Source organism: Nannobrachium achirus (genome assembly GCF_963921795.1).
Source record: "Nannobrachium achirus genome assembly, chromosome: 8".
NCBI classification, from domain to species: domain Eukaryota; kingdom Metazoa; phylum Chordata; class Actinopteri; order Myctophiformes; family Myctophidae; genus Nannobrachium; species Nannobrachium achirus.
The window spans coordinates 16588145-16607416 of record NC_137817.1 but is presented as its reverse complement, the minus strand read 5'-3'; the positions used below and the strand labels follow the sequence as shown (position 1 = coordinate 16607416).

General features: G+C 41.1%; 1 protein-coding gene across 1 annotated transcript; it reads right to left on the bottom strand.

Moving 5' to 3' along the window:
• Positions 1-663: 663 nt before the first annotated feature.
• LOC308289961 (uncharacterized protein) lies at positions 664-18654 on the bottom strand (the record flags this gene model as incomplete). The annotated part of the gene is made up of 19 exons (XM_080731741.1): positions 664-823; positions 1110-1266; positions 1488-1630; positions 2236-2347; positions 3215-3376; positions 3638-3769; positions 3959-4107; positions 4632-4885; positions 5775-5860; positions 6631-6726; positions 7533-7636; positions 9299-9455; positions 11321-11454; positions 13283-13445; positions 14046-14204; positions 14907-15032; positions 16252-16400; positions 17349-17587; positions 18520-18654. The coding sequence occupies 19 exons, from the start codon at positions 18652-18654 to the stop codon at positions 664-666; spliced, it is 2817 nt and encodes a 938-aa protein (XP_080587867.1).
• Positions 18655-19272: the final 618 nt, after the last annotated feature.

The window sequence follows — 19272 nt, the reverse complement described above, 5'->3', positions numbered from 1 at the left end:
TGAGATATATTGCGTTGCTGTACCCCAAGGGTACATCATGGATGTACACGATTCAGAACAGAAGAAACAGGTACACGCTTGTTTAAAAAATGCTCAGTCAATAAGAAATATTGTGCAATGCGGCAGTCATAAATCGTCTGTGTGCTCACTGCTTCCCTGTTCCATTTTTCTTTCTTTTTTTAGGGAGAACACACAATAGGTAATTGATGCCATGGGTAATCGATGCTCTTGTCCCATTCAGTGACTGCATCAACAGCCCAGCCAGACATTTGCTGGAATGGTATTTAGTACCCGTTTTCGTTTGAAGTCATATTGGTATGCTTTTGTCCCACTGAAGAGGTAGATGTTTCCTGTCAAAAGATTGTTTTATTAAATTACATTTTATAATATATTTTCTTGAACGGTAATGACAGTTTCCATTACTCGCCATTCAAGAGCTGTAGTTCCAGACTCTATAGCATTCAGAGATTGTAGAATCATTTTCTGGCTATGCGACTGGCTATACAGAATATAATAGCTATACTGTTAGTACAGTCATACTTGGCATGGGTTAGGTGTTGCAGTTGTTGTTTTTGTTTAGGGTTATACAGTAGTACTATGGTCAGGCTTGACAGGTGTTTGGTTTGGTTAAAGATAGCGTAAGGATCTGGGGAGTGTGTTCTATCATTCTACCAATGCCATCAGACGGCTGAACATCCACTGGCTCTTCCTTTTCCTACCTCGTAACTCAAAAGCAGCATCAACCCTCCTCAAGATGCCAGGCCAGTCTTGGTGGATAAGTCTGGGAAAGCCTGGGTCCATCCTACTTCTGCGTTCATCATACCTGCTCAATGGAACATTATCATCATTACTTTTACAAATAGGAAGGGTATGTTTCACAAAATTATAAAATATGAATATTCTTTTTTATGTGGCATTCCGTTATGTATAATCTTTTCATTAAACTGCAATTAATTTCTGTAAATCTAACCATCACTAGGTGGCAGACTTTAACTACTAGACAGTAGAAAAGTGCCTTATTTACCATGATATTAAAATGCAAGAAAGAGTCTTCATGTTATGGTGACATCATGTTGAAATTAAGCTGTCACGCTGTAGGTTATCTTTACCTGTAATAAACATGTCCTACAAAGAAGAATGTCTTCCCATATTCACTGATATGAATGGCGGCGTCAACCTGCTTGACTCTAGTAGAGAATCCGTATTCGTAGATGGAGCCAGCATGGCTTTTCATCTTAAGCTGTTGAACCACCCAGTATTTAGGACCTGGAAAAACACTGCCGTGTCACCGCATTTTGGGACACTATGAAAAAAACAGTAACATACCACAAGGCCTGCCAAGCTCAATGAGGCTGCTGCATGAAGCGCAACACTTAAAGTTGTGCAAGGCTGTAATTTGGGTGCAACATTGTGTTCTCGCTGCTGGAAATCCAGCCTTGTCATGCTAAAGCCTAAGTGATGCTTTGCAGACTGCACATTAGCCATACCAGTGAACACGTATGCCACTCCTTTGGCAGGGATGTCATAGGCGGCATCCACATGGGAGTGGACACCCGGTAAATATGTACTGCTTTGGCCCTCTCGCAAGCGGTTCCAGTAGGTTGTCCAAGTAGTTCTCATCCACATGTACCTGCATGGAGTGACACACACACACACACACACACACACACACACACACACACACACACACACACACACACACACACACACACACACACACACACACACACACACACTCTTATGACACTTTGAGGGATATTGCATTAGATAACCCTAAGTCACAGGACAGTACACACCAACAACAATATCCTAACAATAACTATACAGTAAATGTATCATTTTAAAATGTCAACCCGTTGTCCACACTGTTTGAGCCTAATGACAAAGATATAACATTCTGAACATTTTGATGAATTATTGTTAATTATAATACTGAAACTGAAATACTGTGTGTGTGTGTGTGTGTGTGTGTGTGTGTGTGTGTGTGTGTGTGTGTGTGTGTGTGTGTGTGTGTGTGTGTGTGTGTGTGTGTGTGTGTGTGTGTGTGTGTGTGTGTGTGTGTGTGTGTGTGTGTGTGTGTGTGTGTGTGTGTGTGAAATAAGATCTAAGCTGCTGTTGTTTGACTATGCTTGCATAATTTATGAACATCTTTAAAAAAAACATAGGCAGACATGTTTTGAGCCAGGCAATAGTAAAGATGGGGGCACATATTTAGAACCATTTTTATAAGCATACCTGTCTTTAAAGAAAACTATCTCCTTATCAATTACTGCCACTGCATTGACAGAAAAGTTGGGGTCACACTTCTTGGGTATTGTTTGTGTTTCCACTTTTGAAATGGGCTTTCCTGAAATACACAATCTTTTATTATTATTACACTTATTATTATTATTATTATTAGTGTAGACATACAGGTATCTCCTCCAATGTTCAATAACACCAGTTGCTTATTTTCAACCAGTGGGAGTTTTACTACATGAGCGGAGGTTCACACTATCTTCCCCAGTTCCCCACCCTGCTTAACAAGCACCCAGACCAACCAGTAGGAGTCGTGAGTGCAGCAACAAGGACACAATCCCCTGCAGGTTACCCACCCATGCACGAACACTGCCAGTGGTGTTTGTAGGAGCGCCCAGGTCTAGCCGGAGGCACTGCTGACTGCTAGAAAATGTGCTGTACCCAGGACTCTGCAGTGGTCGTGGCCTCTATGCCACCCAAACACTTACAGTAATTAGTGTGGGGTCGCCCTAGGCAACAAACACTACAGTACTTGGGCGACTTTATTAGTGTGGTTAGGGTTAGTCTTGAACCGTAGGTCGTAGAATAAAAAAAAACATTTCCCGGCCTCGACTTCTTGGATCATGATGCAACTCCCATTATAGGCCACACCCACAACAATTTGCTTTAGACTAGATTTTCTGGTAATTTGTCGATTTTTTCCAAGACAAAACACAATTTTAGGAAGATCAATCCCCTCCAAATTATTTACACATGATCTCAGGAGTGATGTGACAATGTAATTAGCTTGCAAAAGTGTTAGGAGGAGCTTAAAGCCATTATCATGAACACAAGATCTGATCAACACCACATTTTAATCGCATGTTGCATGACTTCCAACACTAGCCTATCTGTCGAAACGGAGTCCCAACGGCCGCAACCCACAACTTGCGTCTTGCCAATCTTTCTAGTTATAATAATGCAATTCACTACTCACCGTACAGAGCCTGGATCCCAAGCACATCATCTCTAGGCAGCTTGTATTGTGCACTACTGTAATACTTGTAATTTGGATACATGAGAGCAGTAGGGTCTTTGGAGTGAGCTAAGCCCAGTGAGTGGCCTAACTCATGGGCTGCGACAGTAAAGAGGTTGTAACCTGAAACAACAAGCAACAACAAAAACTGTCAAGCTATTAACATTGTGTGTGCACTGTGGTTGTACTTGAACTCCTTAGGCATTTTCAACCTGTTATATAAGAAGATCTTAGAACATTTTCAGAATAGCAAAAATAGCAGATCTTCTGTACAAGCTCACATCACTGTGTCAATCCGTGCCTAATAAAAGTACCAGTACTTTTTTCTGGCTATAAACACACGTAGACACACATGGCAGAATACATGCTTTGGTTGATGCAGACCGTGCTTTGATTGTCCCATTGTCCATTTTTCATCGTCGTCAAAATGCACATCTCCTCCCAAGCCCTCTCCTGGCTCAAAGGCATGAGCCAGCACACCCTTGGGCCCATCAAAGGGGAAGAAATCTCCATGAGCTGACAGAAAAGACATACTGAGATGATTCCATGGTCCTCAAGAAATGTCAACAGTACTTTTGTGCACTGTATACATCACTAAGCATTTATTGTGTATATCATCATAAAAATGTAGAAGCTAATGTAATGTACATCCTACTAAGCAGAACCCAAAAAATGTAATCATTGGTAGTGTTTGGAAGGCCATACTTTTTCGTGCAAATGAGAGGACAATGTCAGCTTTGCCAGAGTTGATTTTGATGAACTTCAGACGTGTCACGTCGCTCCAGATCTTCAGGGCTGAGCGGAATGAGTTTTCCATATCCTCTTTCTTCATGTCTGGGGTGTATCCTGCAATCCTACATGCCATTAATTAACAAATGTACTGTAAGACATCTGGAAATAATGTCAGCAGCACCAATCTATGCATTGTATTATAACAAAAAATACAGATCCAGGCAATTTGCTTTCAGCAAGTGTCTACAGTAACTGCTTACATTTTTATGTTAGGTTTGTAGAGCAAAAGGTCGCAATGAATCAACAGAGACTGACACAATATGTCCATATATGGGCATTCCCAGATATGGGCTTAATATTGATGACATCAGGGATTGTGTGGTTGCCGTGACACGAGTCACACTTGCAAATGAATTCTGTCTTGGCCACATATGAAGCGTGACATGAGATGTGACTGACTGACACACATACCTGTACAGCTGCAGGGTTTTCATAGTAATTGCAACCTACGGTCGCAATAATATTTATAGAATTTATGGAATATTTATAGAAACATTTATTATACATAATTCTGTAAATAACTATGTCCATGTTATGTAATTACTAAGGGACACATTTATGATCATAATGATGCAAATCATCTCACCTGTAGGTAATGGTGTGTTTTTTCCATCTGGGCTTACTAGGGTATAAGTTGAAATTCTCCACATCTGGAACGCCACACCTTGGCTGCCTCATCACAGCCAGAGTTTTGGGGTCTAGTCGACCTGTCTGTCTTATGTCAAAAAAGCCTTGCATTTGCCTGATCTTCACCTCCATGGCAGATATGGACCTGGCCCTTCTGCTGGGGAATCTTGAGCTGTGCTGGGGGTTCAGGCTGTAGAATCGTCTGAGGTAGTCCTGTTATCGAAGCAAGTTTTAAAGTGCTTTTCGAAAAAACAAAGTTACAAAGTGCTTTACAGACAGGATAGAATTAAATAAAAAATAGAATAGACATCAACAAATGGCATCATTTTACAACATATATAGTTTTCATAGGTTCCCTTTGTATCTATAGTAGGATGATGAACACCTTTTGTTGTTGTCTCTTTTTCCATTGCTCGCTTTTCTCAGGATTCAGACACAATGGAATTTCTGAAAATGTTTTCACAACTCCCTTGTGTCTCCCTTATGGCTCTTGTGATTGTTAATATGAAGTTATTTGCCCAAATAATGATGCCACGAATGGTATTTACAATAAATCAACCCACTTTATTTGACACTATTCAGAATATAATTTGGCATATTCAGCAAAGAGTTATTGTGGACAGCTATAAGTTGTTTGCCTGGTGTGACCACCACGTACCGGTACTAAATTACACAATATGTCACGTCTATGTGCTTTGTTTATCTATCTTTGTTTATTTGGCTAAAATGTAACCAGTTGTGGTTATCTTGAAGTATTCCTTTAGCAGTAATTTTTATATTTGGAAAAATACACTAGTTGTACACTTGTATTGTAGTATACTCCATTCCATTCCAATAGCTACCTCTTTCCCTTGTGAAATCACATACAATCGTTTATAAATCCCCATGAAAGTCAGAAATCCTTTTTTAAAACCCTTATTGGTCAATAACACATCACAACACTCACAGGCTTTTTACCTCAAACAACCTGACTGCTTTTACTGCACACAATCCAATTAATAGTAACTGACATATTCAATTGTATTGTAACTTCTAACCTAATGTCTTGTCATATACAGTAGATTAGGCCTATATAGTCTGCAACAGGTTTTCGAACACAGACCTCAGCCATCTGCACGTCCTCTGGCCTCACGCCCTGTTCCTCACCAACAGGTAAAGTCCACAGGATATCCACAAGCAACAGTGAGCCTAAGACAGTCATCCAAGACAACACCATCTCCATCGTTTATATGAACATCACAGTGAGATTACTTTCACCTGTCTCGATATTTATATATGAGAGCGAATGAGGTTGTTAGGCAATCACGTGGGCCCAAAGCCCTCAACCTACCCCAATTTTCCAGGAGGCTTTGTGGTTTAAATCATCTCTGAATGGAATGTCTACTGTACCATGTCTGGTGTACTCTTCAGAATATTATAGAATGCAACAGGCTGCAGTGCAAACAACGTGCTTCTTGATAGCGGCTTGGTGGCTCGGTGTCAAATGTAATGTTTGTAGATATTGTTTGTTGCAGTTTTTGAATGGGGTATTATACCTAAAACGATATGGACCGATAGAGTATCGATAAACTGTAAACATGCACGGCAACACAACTGTGATACAACTGTTCCACGCGCAGCGTGGGAAAACTATTGTCTGTCTATCCATCACCACCACGGTAATGTTGCACGGGATGTTACTACAGTTCAAAAGAATTCATAAACTTACCACAGACATCAGACAACTGTGCTTGGAGCATTTTACAGTGGTCTAAATATGAAAACCACAACATGCTTGCTTGACATTCTAGATCATTTATTTGGACATCATAGGCCACAGTGGTACTGATAAATATAATATTTTAATGATAAATAAGATTCGAAACACTTCATACGTTTCTTTTCTCCTTCTTTTCCTAGTGCTATAATCAAGTTTATTGGAGCATTTCCTCGACACTTCGTGGAAGTAGGATTTCAACATCCAAGCCAGGTGTTTGTTTTCTCAACTCCCATGATGTGCTGCTGGGTGTAGTCATATTTGAAGACTTGTGGTCCGACAAAGAAGAAGATAAAACCTAGGATGACAAAATTAAAATAGTCAGGAGTTTTATAACGAATTAATGATATCAACATTTTTATCATGTGGTGTTGTCTGGTGTCTGAATGGTGTTGTTGCCAGTAGAAACAATGTTGTTGTTGATGATGATGATGATGATGATAGCTTTAAGCTTTATCTATACAGTAAGTTGTTGCATGGCAGTTTTGCTGACCAAAAAATAATTGTTTTAAACTCAATTATATCCAGGCACCATAGTGAGAATAAGTATATATATTTTTTTCTATTGAAGTTTCCACATTATATGAAGTTCATGAAATAAGATGAGTGAGTAAATTATATAGAGTAAAGCAGGTCCTTGAACAACCCCAGTGCCAGACACATGATGCTGCTTGTTGGTGAATTAGCATTCTTATACCCATGACAACCTTGTGCATTTATGTTGCAAAAGACCCTGAAGGTGTAGACAGCTGACAAGATTGCTCCATTCACTTAACTAAACCAACATGGACCATTCTGTCAACTCCAGCTATATTATGTGGATGGTGTTGAATATGTATTTGACCTGACTGTTTGGGGGGAAACTACCACTTTTTAGCATTGACAGCTGAATTTGTTTGAAAAATTATTTGGACACTTTTGCTGTTAACCCCAAAGTCCTTGAGAACTTGAGATACAGTATTGCCATTATTTTACCATAACAAATATTACATTTTCGAATGGCATCCTTCAATTGTATCGGTTTAACAACCAATACAAATTAAACAATACTTATTCTGTGGAAATAAAATACAGAAACGACAAAAAAACAAGAAAACGGCTCACCATCTTTAAGAAGAGCTGCACTTATTGTAGTGTTGAGTCCTGGGAAGTCCTCAGTGATGTATTTTGGGTAACCAACATCCATGACTCTTCGGTTTTCATTGAAACTAAAGCCACGACATAAACAATGGGTATCACAAGTAATTACAAACTGTAATCTAGTAAACTAAACTTTTGTTCATAGTTACTGTCAATGTGACCACATCAAAGAAGTGTAGTTTAAATTGAGTCACCATGAATACTATCCCTCCTATGCCTAAAGATCATTTCTGATTTCTTCATTATAAACTTAGTCATACTTTGTTACTGTTATAGAACAGTTTTCTCATACCAGTCATTTTATTTTTAAGTGATTTGGCAGCAACTCTGGTACAGTAGATAGGTGGTCATTACAGCATCATAGCTTGTTTTTAATACTGAGGCTTTGCTAGTAATACATTTCTGGAAGAACAGAATATACATACATGCTATTATAAAATCATATCTCACATTTGCTTGTGAACTTCCACTGTTGAAAAAAGAGCAATCAACTAAAGCTTGAAGATGTGTCTCTCTCTCTGTATATATATGTCACGGTTTGTTAGAGAAACAGTACGGTCGAGAAACGGAGCACTCGTGGTGCGGCACGGGGCGGAACAAGCGGTCGCCACAACAACGTCCTCCAGGCGGAGCCGCTCGATTGTCCACGACATTGCAAGCGGCGCGAAGGCCAGCGGACCTTGGTCCTGCTCTTCGCCCCCGAGCGCCGCAGGCGAAGTTACGAAGCAGTGGTGAATGCAATCGTTATATATCGGCCTGGGCAAGCCCACGATAAACGCTCATAGTAAGCTAATGGCTAAGCTAATGGCTAAACACCGCCGAGCTAGGCTAGTAAATAAAGAAAGAGAGTCGCAAACGAGTGACGTCAGCGCCTGCACTAGTGAATGGCTGTCGTCGCCATCTGGTGGTGATTAGTGTGTGGTGAACGACAAAACAAGCGCTCTTACAATGAACGTCCTGAGTTACCCAAACATACTGTAACATATATATATTTTCTGAATCAATTAGATTGATGTTTTACCATCTTCAAAGTATTAATTCATTGCTCTTTTTTCAACAGTGGAAGATCACAAGCACGTGTGAGATATGATGTTATCATAGCATGATGCTGGACTTATTCCAGATGTGTGTCTGCAGATGGAATTCCCTAATCTACCCCATCTCAGTGTGCAACTTGCATTCAGTATACCCACACTTAACAAATCTGTGGAGACTGAAGAGCCATACAGTACTTCCAACTTTTCCCAAGTAAACCAAAACCTTCAGTACACTCAAGTGGCTATAACCTACAGCACAGGGAAATCCTATCCTATAATGCAGTGGTTTTCAACTGTTTCTGGCTCAGGGTCCAGTGGTTCACATGTCAGTAAAAGCGTTCGCGGCGCACCCAACTGACCACTGCCGCGTAGAGTGGTCAGATGGGTGGTCCGCGTGCATTTTCAGAGCATGTTTATTTTCATGATCAAACTCTGAAATATGATCCTGCTTGGATCAATGGTATTAGTTTTTCAAGGTTTTAAAGAAATACCATGACATTTTTGTATATTTACATACATTTGTATTTTTTATTTTTTTTGCCCACTTGCAATAGTGGGGGCCCACTTGCAGTAACCTCACGGACAACCAGTGGGTACAGGCCTACATGTTGAGAATCACTGCTATAATGGGTGAATTCTGTTTACAATAAAACGTGTCTCTGTGAGTTCATTCATTTGAACGGTTGTCTCTACCTCCAGTAAATGTCATGGATGAAGAACAACGTTCGTCCTGTTTGCACGATGTGCACCGCTGCATCCACCTCCTGGACCCAGCTGGGGAACCCAAAGTTGGTGAGGGGCTTGGGCTTCCCCTTCACAAGAGAGCCTTTCACTGTCCAGTACATGGATTCTGTCATGACATAGAACCACACGTTTGAGATGTTAGAGGTACACTGGGCATAGAAATAGTTTCATTTGTACATTCTCAGAGTTACAATTTGATAAATGAACAGTCAAGATTTTTTGTGCAATGGTGGGCAATGGTGTTTGATCAAACACTGATCTATTGTGGCTTTGCAGTGTCTTCTTAGCTTATTGAAGAGTTTGATAACCTGCTGATATATTATGTTAACAGTTACATGACTTTGTTATGTGAATAAAATGTTGGTCACCATTATCCAATTTTTGCGACCGTAGGTCGCATTTACTATCAAACCCTGCACAAAGTGTAAGTCCGTCAGTCAGTCAGTCAGTCAGTCAGTCAGTCTGTCTGTCTGTCTGTCACACCTCACACGTCACACTCTTGCCCTGCTCATATCTCCGCAACCGTTGCCCCCATCCATGCCAAATTTTGCACACACGTTCCTTGCCTGCCAAACTACAACCTCCAAGGACCCCCGGAGCTCCAGGGACCCCCAGGTCCCTGGGGGACCCCCAGATGTAAAAAATTACCAAATGTGCTAAACTGACCAAATGACCACCCCAACGGGGCTGCTCACGGGGAATTCCCGGGGACCACCGACTCCTGGTGCTCCAGAACGGATGCAAAAGTGGTGGCGCCCCCAGTGGAGGACCCCCTACACTGCAGCTCAAGGACCCCCGGAGCTCCAGGGACCCCCAGGTCCCTGGGGGACCCCCAGATGTAAAAAATGACCAAATGTGCTAAACTGACCAAATGACCACCCCCACGGGGCTGCTCACGGGGAATTCCCGGGGACCACCCACTCCTGCTGCTCCAGAACGGATGCAAAAGTGGTGGCGCCCCCAGTGGAGGACCCCCTACACTGCAGCTCACATAAAATGCCGTAACTCCGGCTAGGAGCGACCGGGACAGCCGGGGCCGGTACCTATTCGTCCGCCTTGCCGGCGCGGAGACCCCACCCCTCATTTCTCACATGGCCCTCTTCTAGCGCCACCATGAGGCCGATTCTTGCAAAACACATTTTTGGACACTGCTCCTACAATTTTTGCCCTAAAATCACGCAAATCGGTACACAGTATGTCTACACTCATCCCATCAACATGAATCTCTCCCATATAGCGCCACCTCCAGGCCGATTTTTAAAAACACATTTTTGGACACTGCTCCTACAGATTTTGCCCTAAAATCACGAAAATCACTACACAGTATGTCTACACTCATGTCATCAACATGGATCAGGAAGATTTTGGCAAAACACATTTTTGCCCTATTTGTGGAGATAAGTGACCTACGGTCGCTTATCTCCCGATTAGGGAGTCTTACTGGTAAATAAATTGATGCTGCGACTATGGAGTTTTCAACTGTCTACAGGGTTGTTGCACCAAATTCTGTGCCCTGGGTACTTTAACTATTGAAAAATAGCAGATATACAAGCTCACAGTGCAGCACCGAGTGCCACGCTGGAAAAATCGTGAAAATGTGTGCATTTTTCAAATATATTTCAAATCCTTCTAAGGTTTTTTGAAAAACCTATGTTTCTATGTCAGTGGTGCTCAAACATTTTCATGTGAAGGACCCCCAAAATGATATGTATTTGACCACGGACCCCCATGTCAAAATATTTAGTTCCAGCAGGGACCCCCGAGAAGCAAAATTTGAGTTACAAATGTTTGCCTAAAAAATACATGTAGATTTGCACACATTTTCATGACATTAAAATAAATAAATAAATAGCAGATCTACAAGCTCACAGTGCTGCGCTGCGAGCTCGTATATCTGCTATTTTTCAATAGCTAAAGTATAGGTAACTCAGTCCCACATTTCCCCCCCTTGTGACGCCCCTGCCTGTCTACCGTGAATGAGGTAAGCAGTCGATCTGCGTGGCACCCAGAAGGCGGCGTCGATGTTGGTTTCAATCTTCGGCATAAAGTTGGTGATGGGACCTTCTTTGATGTCGTATTGCTCGTTATGTTTGATCCATAGATATCTGATAGGATAATTACAGAAGAAAAACAGTGCATGTCAATATCTTCTGGAAGAGAACAAAGTGTCATCATGCTATTGTTGCGACCGTTGGTCGCATTTACTATCAAACCCTGCACAAAGTGTAAGTCAGTCAGTCAGTCAGTCAGTCTGTCTGTCACACCTCACACGTCACACTCTTGCCCTGCTCATATCTCCGCAACCGTTGCCCCGATCCATGCCAAATTTTGCACACACCTTCCTTACCTGCCAAACTACAACCTCCAAGGACCCCCGGAGCTCCAGGGACCCCCAGGTCCCTGGGGGACCCCCAGATGTAAAAAATGACCAAATGTGCTAAACTGACCAAATGACCACCCCCACGGGGCTGCTCACGGGGAATTCCCGGGGACCACCCACTCCTGGTGCTCCAGAACGGATGCAAAAGTGGTGGCGCCCCCAGTGGAGGACCCCCTACACTGCAGCTCACATAAAATGCCGTAACTCCGGCTAGGAGCGACCGGGACAGCCGGGGCCGGTACCTATTCGTCCGCCTTGCCGGCGCGGAGACCCCACCCCTCATTTCTCACATGGCCCTCTTCTAGCGCCACCATGAGGCCGATTCTTGCAAAACACATTTTTGGACACTGCTCCTACAATTTTTGCCCTAAAATAACGCAAATCGGTACACACTATGTCTACACTCATCCCATCAACATGAATCTCTCCCATATAGCGCCACCTCCAGGCCGATTTTTAAAAACACATTTTTGGACACTGCTCCTACAGATTTTGCCCTAAAATCACGAAAATCACTACACAGTATGTCTACACTCATGTCATCAACATGGATCAGGAAGATTTTGGCAAAACACATTTTTGCCCTATTTGTGGAGATAAGTGACCTACGGTCGCTTACTGGTTACTATACCGTAAATCACTGGTATTCATTTGAATAGACTCTAGGATGACACAGACTGCACTGTGGTGAGACAAAAGAAATAAAATGTTCCTGTTTCTTAATTCAGGCTTTTAAGTTTAGTCTCAAAGGTGAGAGTTTTAATAAACAGAAATGACATGCTCTGAATGCTTCACTTGTTTGTGGCTATTGAGACTAAAATGTAATTTCAACAAGACACTTGAGTTGCGACATTGTCACAAAGGACTTCAAATGGAGAATGTTGTACAGTACATCAACTCGAAGAACCCTTGTGTCCATTTTGGTAATGGAATGATTTAAAATACATTAAACACCTATCATCAGGGACATCGGGGACGGACGTCATCCCAGCCACAGCGCTGTTCACACCACTACTGCGCCCTCAACCTGGCAATCGATACCAGAGTATCAAGAGCCATAAGAGCCTGTGGCAAAGAATGTATCTAGCAACTGTCAAGCTGTTGAATAAAACAACCTAAGCCTGTCGCCTGCATCGATTTGCACTGTACTGATGCACATACAATATACCAGTAAGACGCCCTAAGGGCGAGAAGTGACCATCAGGGTGAAAAGCGGCCGTCAGGGCGCATGGAAACAACAGACTAACTTATTGCCCTATTACACTATTACACTTATTACACTATTACACTTATTGCTCTATTACTTTATTACAGTTATTACAGTTATTACACTATTACACCTATTACACTATTACACTTATTACCCTATTTGACTTATTGCCCTATTATTATTGTGTACTTTTCTATTCTCCCTTCCTTACTTCTGATCTAATTCCTTTTTACTCCTATATAATTGCAAATGTGAAGCCTGTATAAATAAGTGTTTCACCTCACCTTTACCTGTAACTGTGTTGTGACAGTGTTTATGATTGATTGATTGATCACAAGGTTACCTTTCTCTGAAAAAGAAGGTGGCATCACCCACAGTTGACACAGCATCAAAGGACAAGTCTGGGTCACATTTGTTCCGCATCAGACGAGGAGGAAAGAGAGAGCTTGACAACCAGGGGTTGTACTGAGTGTTCCAGCTGTACTGCGGACGACCTCTGTTTGGACCTGAGGGAAAATAGCAGTGCACACTTATGTCTTCATTTGGTTCTGCTTCACTTTGCTTTCAAACACAACAATGTCAACTTTTCCATTAATACAAGCCTTGTCTTTAAAAAAGTACCGTAATAAGATAAAGCGTTTTGTCACGTTTTGTCACGTCTAATAGCAAAATGCATGTTTCCAGATGTTTTTCCCCTTCATCTTTTCATCTGGTTGGCAAGACTTGAGGGAAGACTCACAAGCTTAAAGGGATAGTTCACCCCCAAAATGACAATTCTTCTATTAATTACTCACCCCATGGAGACTTGAATTCATGGACATTCTTTCAGTTTTTGTCACATTCCTAGGAGATACAAAGAGTCTCTTTTGTGTCTCCTATCGGATACATGAGGGTCTATCATCACATGAATGAGACATAAATAAATAATAAATATCCATAAATTCAATGCTTCGTGGGGTGTGAAATTGATAGAAAATAAGACCTTTTGGGGGCTGAACTTTAACTAAATGTAAGACTTAAATCAAGTTCAGTTGTACATACTGCATACCCCTGTGAGATTGTATCATTAAAACCAGATTATATTATTTCAAACAAACAATAATTACCATAAAGTCCATTGATATTTGCTACATCCTCTCTGGAGAGTATATTGAGTGGACGAGTTGATTTATATGTTGGATACATCAGTGACTCTGGGTTCCTGGAGTGTTTTAACCCCAAAGCATGACCGAATTCATGAGCGGCGACCACATACAGGTTGAATCCTGCAATTGTACAAAGAAAATGCTGTACATTAAAATACATTTAAGCGCTGATGCATAAACATGCGTCTCTGAACAACATTTCAGAGTTCACATGACTTTGAATAAGTAAACTGCTTTTATGCTTGTATGGTATTTAATACTATTCTATTAAAAGAATTCTAGGGCACTAATTACTGTACAATCAATTGTTTGTATTGGCATTAGGGATGGGACAATAATCGTTATTATTGTTTATCGTGATAAAAAAACGCTCACAATAATTGTATTGTGCTGATTTAAATTTATCGTGAAATTGTCCTCCGTCAATTCACATTCTATTTGCCAAGCTGCATCTGTTACCATTTAAACCCTCTATAATTGGAAAAACTGACCTGAAATAACGTACTTGATACAGTCCTTTTTTAACTCTACCAAATCTCTTTGTCAAAAAATCTACAAGCTCACAACATGTGGCGTTGCGATGCGTCATAAGCTATTAGATCTGCAATTTCCTGGCAAATGCTCTGCCACGGGATCTTGGGGATATTTTGATTATCGCAATAATAACATAAATCGCAATAATGGTGATATGACATTTTTGTATCGTCCCATCCCTAATTGGCATAACATCAATCTAGTCCATTGCTTATTCCATGTCAGCTCCAAGTGTCCAACTAACTGGTATTGTTCTGTACAGTTTCAGGTATAAATGGTTGCCAGTACCCTTTCCTCCTGCTGCCCAGAGCTCAGAATCATCAAAATGTGTGTCACCGCCAGCGCCCTCTCCTGGACCAAAAGCATGTGCCAGTGTGCCTCTGGGGCCATCAAATGGATACATGTCACCATGTGCTTCATGATCCAATGCAGGTAATGGAGGGGAGAAAAGAAAAACAGTAAACCACAGCGACAACTTTACATTTTCTTAAATTTCTTACGTAAGTAAAAGTATCAATACTGCAATATAGAAATAATCTGTTACAAGTAAAAGTCTGGAATTCAAAATGTACTTGAGTAGAAGTATGAAAGTATCAAAATGTACCAAAAGTAAAAGTAGCCTACAAAAGGATTGAAAATAACAGATCTACAAGCTCACAACGTATTGCAATGCAACGCATTGTGAGCTTGCAGATCGGCTATTTTCGAATAGTCAAGGTATAAAATAGGGCTAAAGTGGTTTATGTATGTTTTATTGCGACCGTAGGTCGCAAGTATACTATGAAACTGGCACATCTTGTTCACTTATCTCTGTCACGCCTGACACTATGTGGTTCTATGGGTTTGTCGCTCTGACATCATGTGCTGATGTCACAGTGATGTCAGGGGAACCACTCTTAACAGGATGGGTTTGCTGCTCTGACATCACGCTCTGGCTTGATGTTGCCCTTTTATACCCATATCTGGGGCTCGCTGATGTCATCACGAGTCACACTTGCAAATTAATTAAGTCCTTGTCCGTTTAATGCCCATATATGGAGATCCCTGTCCATATATGGGCGACCTTTAGGGCAAGGTTGCATGTCGCCCTGAGGCGTCTTACTAGTAATATTATCTGCAAAGTAACTTAAGTTTTCAAATAAATGTAGTGGCGTAAAAGTACAATATTTGGTAAAAGTACAGAACAAAGTAAAAGTACCTCAAAATTTAAAGTACAGTACTTAAGTAAATGTACTTAGTTACTTTCCACCACTGATTATACCAATATAAAGCCCTCTCCTTACCTCACCCCCAGTGAACTGTGTCTCTCAGTGATTAGGGCCTAGCACTAACACTGCCATAATTATGGTTTCGATTTCTACTGGGGCTGCACGTGCTGCTGTACCGTGATTTATGATTCCTTCGTTCAGTTATGTTTTACTTTATGTTTTTTCACTTTTGTATGAAATGTGTCTTCCACATCAAATGGCCACTACCAACATCAGTGTCACACAAGCATGTACAGTATACTGGTACTGCAGGCCTACTGTGGCTAAAAGGGCCAACCATATTTTAATGATAGCCATTTGAAAGAAATGAAATACCTACAAAATGTATCAATCCACTACTTTAATCAAATGAGGTACTCACTCACCATAGGTGACAAAGTCCACCATGATGTCAGCGTTGCGGGTGTATGACCTGACGAATGTCAGACCGCTGGCTCTCGCCCAGACACTGAGTGCTGACGCAACCAGAGAGTCGACGGTGCTGCGAGGTAAATCTCTGGTGTACCTACCAATGCTGTCACAGCAAAGCAGAGCACACGGTATGTAACATGGAAAACATTTCCCCATCGAAATCAGATACAGTGTGTGTGATGAAAGATTGTTATCATATCAAGCACTATGTCGATGAATTCAATGCATGGGACACCAATGGAAACAAGTCCCCAGGACTTTTTTGTGTTATCCTTTTATAAAGTATTCAATCAATCAAAACATTTAAACTAAATTGGATTCTGTGTTGGAACCAGTTTGGATTCATATGCCATGATGCAACCCCATTTGGGGCGGCATACAGTTGTTCCCTATGATTTAGATCACTGGATCCAGGCCAGGGACCCCCAGGGATCCTTACAGGGTCAAAAGGGGTCTCAAGCTAAATGATAAAGAGAACCCAAGTGGACCCTTGCAGGTCTGTAACTCTAAGAGTGTTCAAATGGAACCAAATAATGTGTAGGTTAAGGTGTAAATTGGGGTCCCAGAGATAAAAGTCATATCAAATCCACGGACTAATGCATATCAAATGAAGGTCCTTGGAATTAGTGAGAATCGCTTGTTTAGAATGTGGTGATTTCCCCCAAAATGTTTTGGAAATTACCTTTCTCAATAATGTAGTAACAGCAGTTTTACATAAAGACAATTCAGATTGAGTCAAATAAGTTACTTATTGCACAAAATAATTCAGTAATTGTAATTAAAATAATTACATTTCATTGTTTTAAACAATTCATAGCAAGTGTACTTTTCCTATTTGGAAGACCTCTCATACAAGACACCAATGTAGGCTAGAAGAACATTAAAAGATGTGTTCTATAAAAACAATGTTGTATACTTCCAAACCATCATTGCTGCAAGAAACAACATTATTTGCTTTAACTGATACACTTTTGTGATCCAAATTACACAAACATTGTATTTTTTGTTGTTAATTACAATTGTTAGCTTATTACACAAATCATTGGGTTACCTGTATGTGATGACATTCTTGTTCCATCGTGTTCCCTGGCTGAGGTTGTATTCCTCCACATCTGGAACCCCACAGCGGGGACTCTGCATCATATCCAGAGTTTCTGGGTCGAGAGTACCGGTCGTGTTCAGCCCAAAGAACTCCTGCATGTCCTTGACCTTGGAGGTAAACGAGGGCCAACTCCTTTTCCTGCGCCCAAAAGGCTCTTTTTTCAGGTTGTAGTAGTGCTGAAGATATTCCTGTGGAAACATTCAAGGTCCTCTTATCATGCTAAGTGATTGAAGACTAAACCTTGCACAATATGCACTTTTTCTGCTGCATGCAGAGTATAGCCTACTGTAGTATGCATATCCCAGATTATCCTCCATTATAATCTATACATTCTTTCTTTATTGCTGTTAAAGGTTTTACTTTTCTACCTATGCCTTGGTTTAGTATCGTGTTTTACATACAGTATAACCTATATTGTTAGCGCAGCCTGTGGAGCATGTCACACAAACATTACACTGCACATACAGTACTTGTGTCATACAAATAAAACCTCTTGAATCTTTAACTATATTCCCCCATGGCTAAATCTGCATGGTTACCTTTAAACACCAAACAGGTTATTGGTGGTGAAGGGTCTAGATATGACAATTATATGTCAATGTGAATAATTTAACTACACTCACATTAATATACTTGGAGATCACAAAGTAAAGCTGCTATGTTTTAAGTTATGAGCCTTTTAGTTTATGCAATTAAATCTAAACATATTGCCCTACAACAAACAGAATGGAAGCTCCCATTCATGCCTGGCTTAATACATTTAACACCAAAGGACTAAAATTATAGACATACTAAGTGAGCGAGACAGGAGATACAAATGTTGCCACAGAATAAATTAGGTGGCTTGGTCAAATGTAAAACTGTATGGTATAGGCCATAATTGCTGCCAAGACCCAAAGGCATGCCCATTTATTTACCTCCGCCCCCCCACCCACGCAAAACACAAATGGATAAAAAGATCATCTCCATATCCCACTCACATTAAGAGCCGGTTTTGCAGCGTCGAACTTGGATGGAATGTAATTCAAGAGGATTTGTTTTCAAATTAGCACAGGGGTATTGTGCAACATGCAGTCCATTCCAAATATCTGTAATTAAGCCCATTCAATTATGCACTTACTGTGGCAAGCTTCAGGTCACTCTGTGGCGCAGGAGAGTACCAGTCTCCCTCAGGAATGACTGTGGGTGCCGTGAAACATGGAACGGGTAGAACCAGCACCAGGACACAACAGCAGGACAGCAACATGACATGCATTTCCCACACCTCTAACACTACGGGAACTAGAGTGGCCAAGTTTTAAAAACGCATACAGTTGCAAAGGAGTGCTGGTTAATGAGAAAGCCTTTTAAATGGTTATTGTGACTCATACCACGCCAAAAGCCAGGGGAAGCCTCAGACAGTACTATGGAATTAGGGAGGGGTTTACTTACACCGGCCAAAGACAACCAAGAGGAGGAAAAAACGAGGAGAGAAAAGGAAGGAACGAACCTTTCTTTTCATGTAACTAACAATTTAGGTCATGTTTACAGCTTTGACCACTGAACATAATACAGATATGGTCAATTCCATCTCTTTTCCATTTATGACCATTTATGACCATCCATCTATCATTCCCATCCAACTTTGCAGATGGCTGGCGCCATGACTTGCATCTATCCATAACACCCAGGAGGCTTGGCTGGCAGTTTTCAGAGTTACTGACTCACAAGTACTGTAATCACATACTCAGTTTTAATTGAGTTATTTTGCTGAATATTCAGATTTTTGTTTTTATGCGCAAACTATGAAATGGTTGATATTCCCCATAGAAAATCTGTAGAACATGGCCAATTTAACTAGACTACACACTATGGGTCCTGATGCAACACTGTG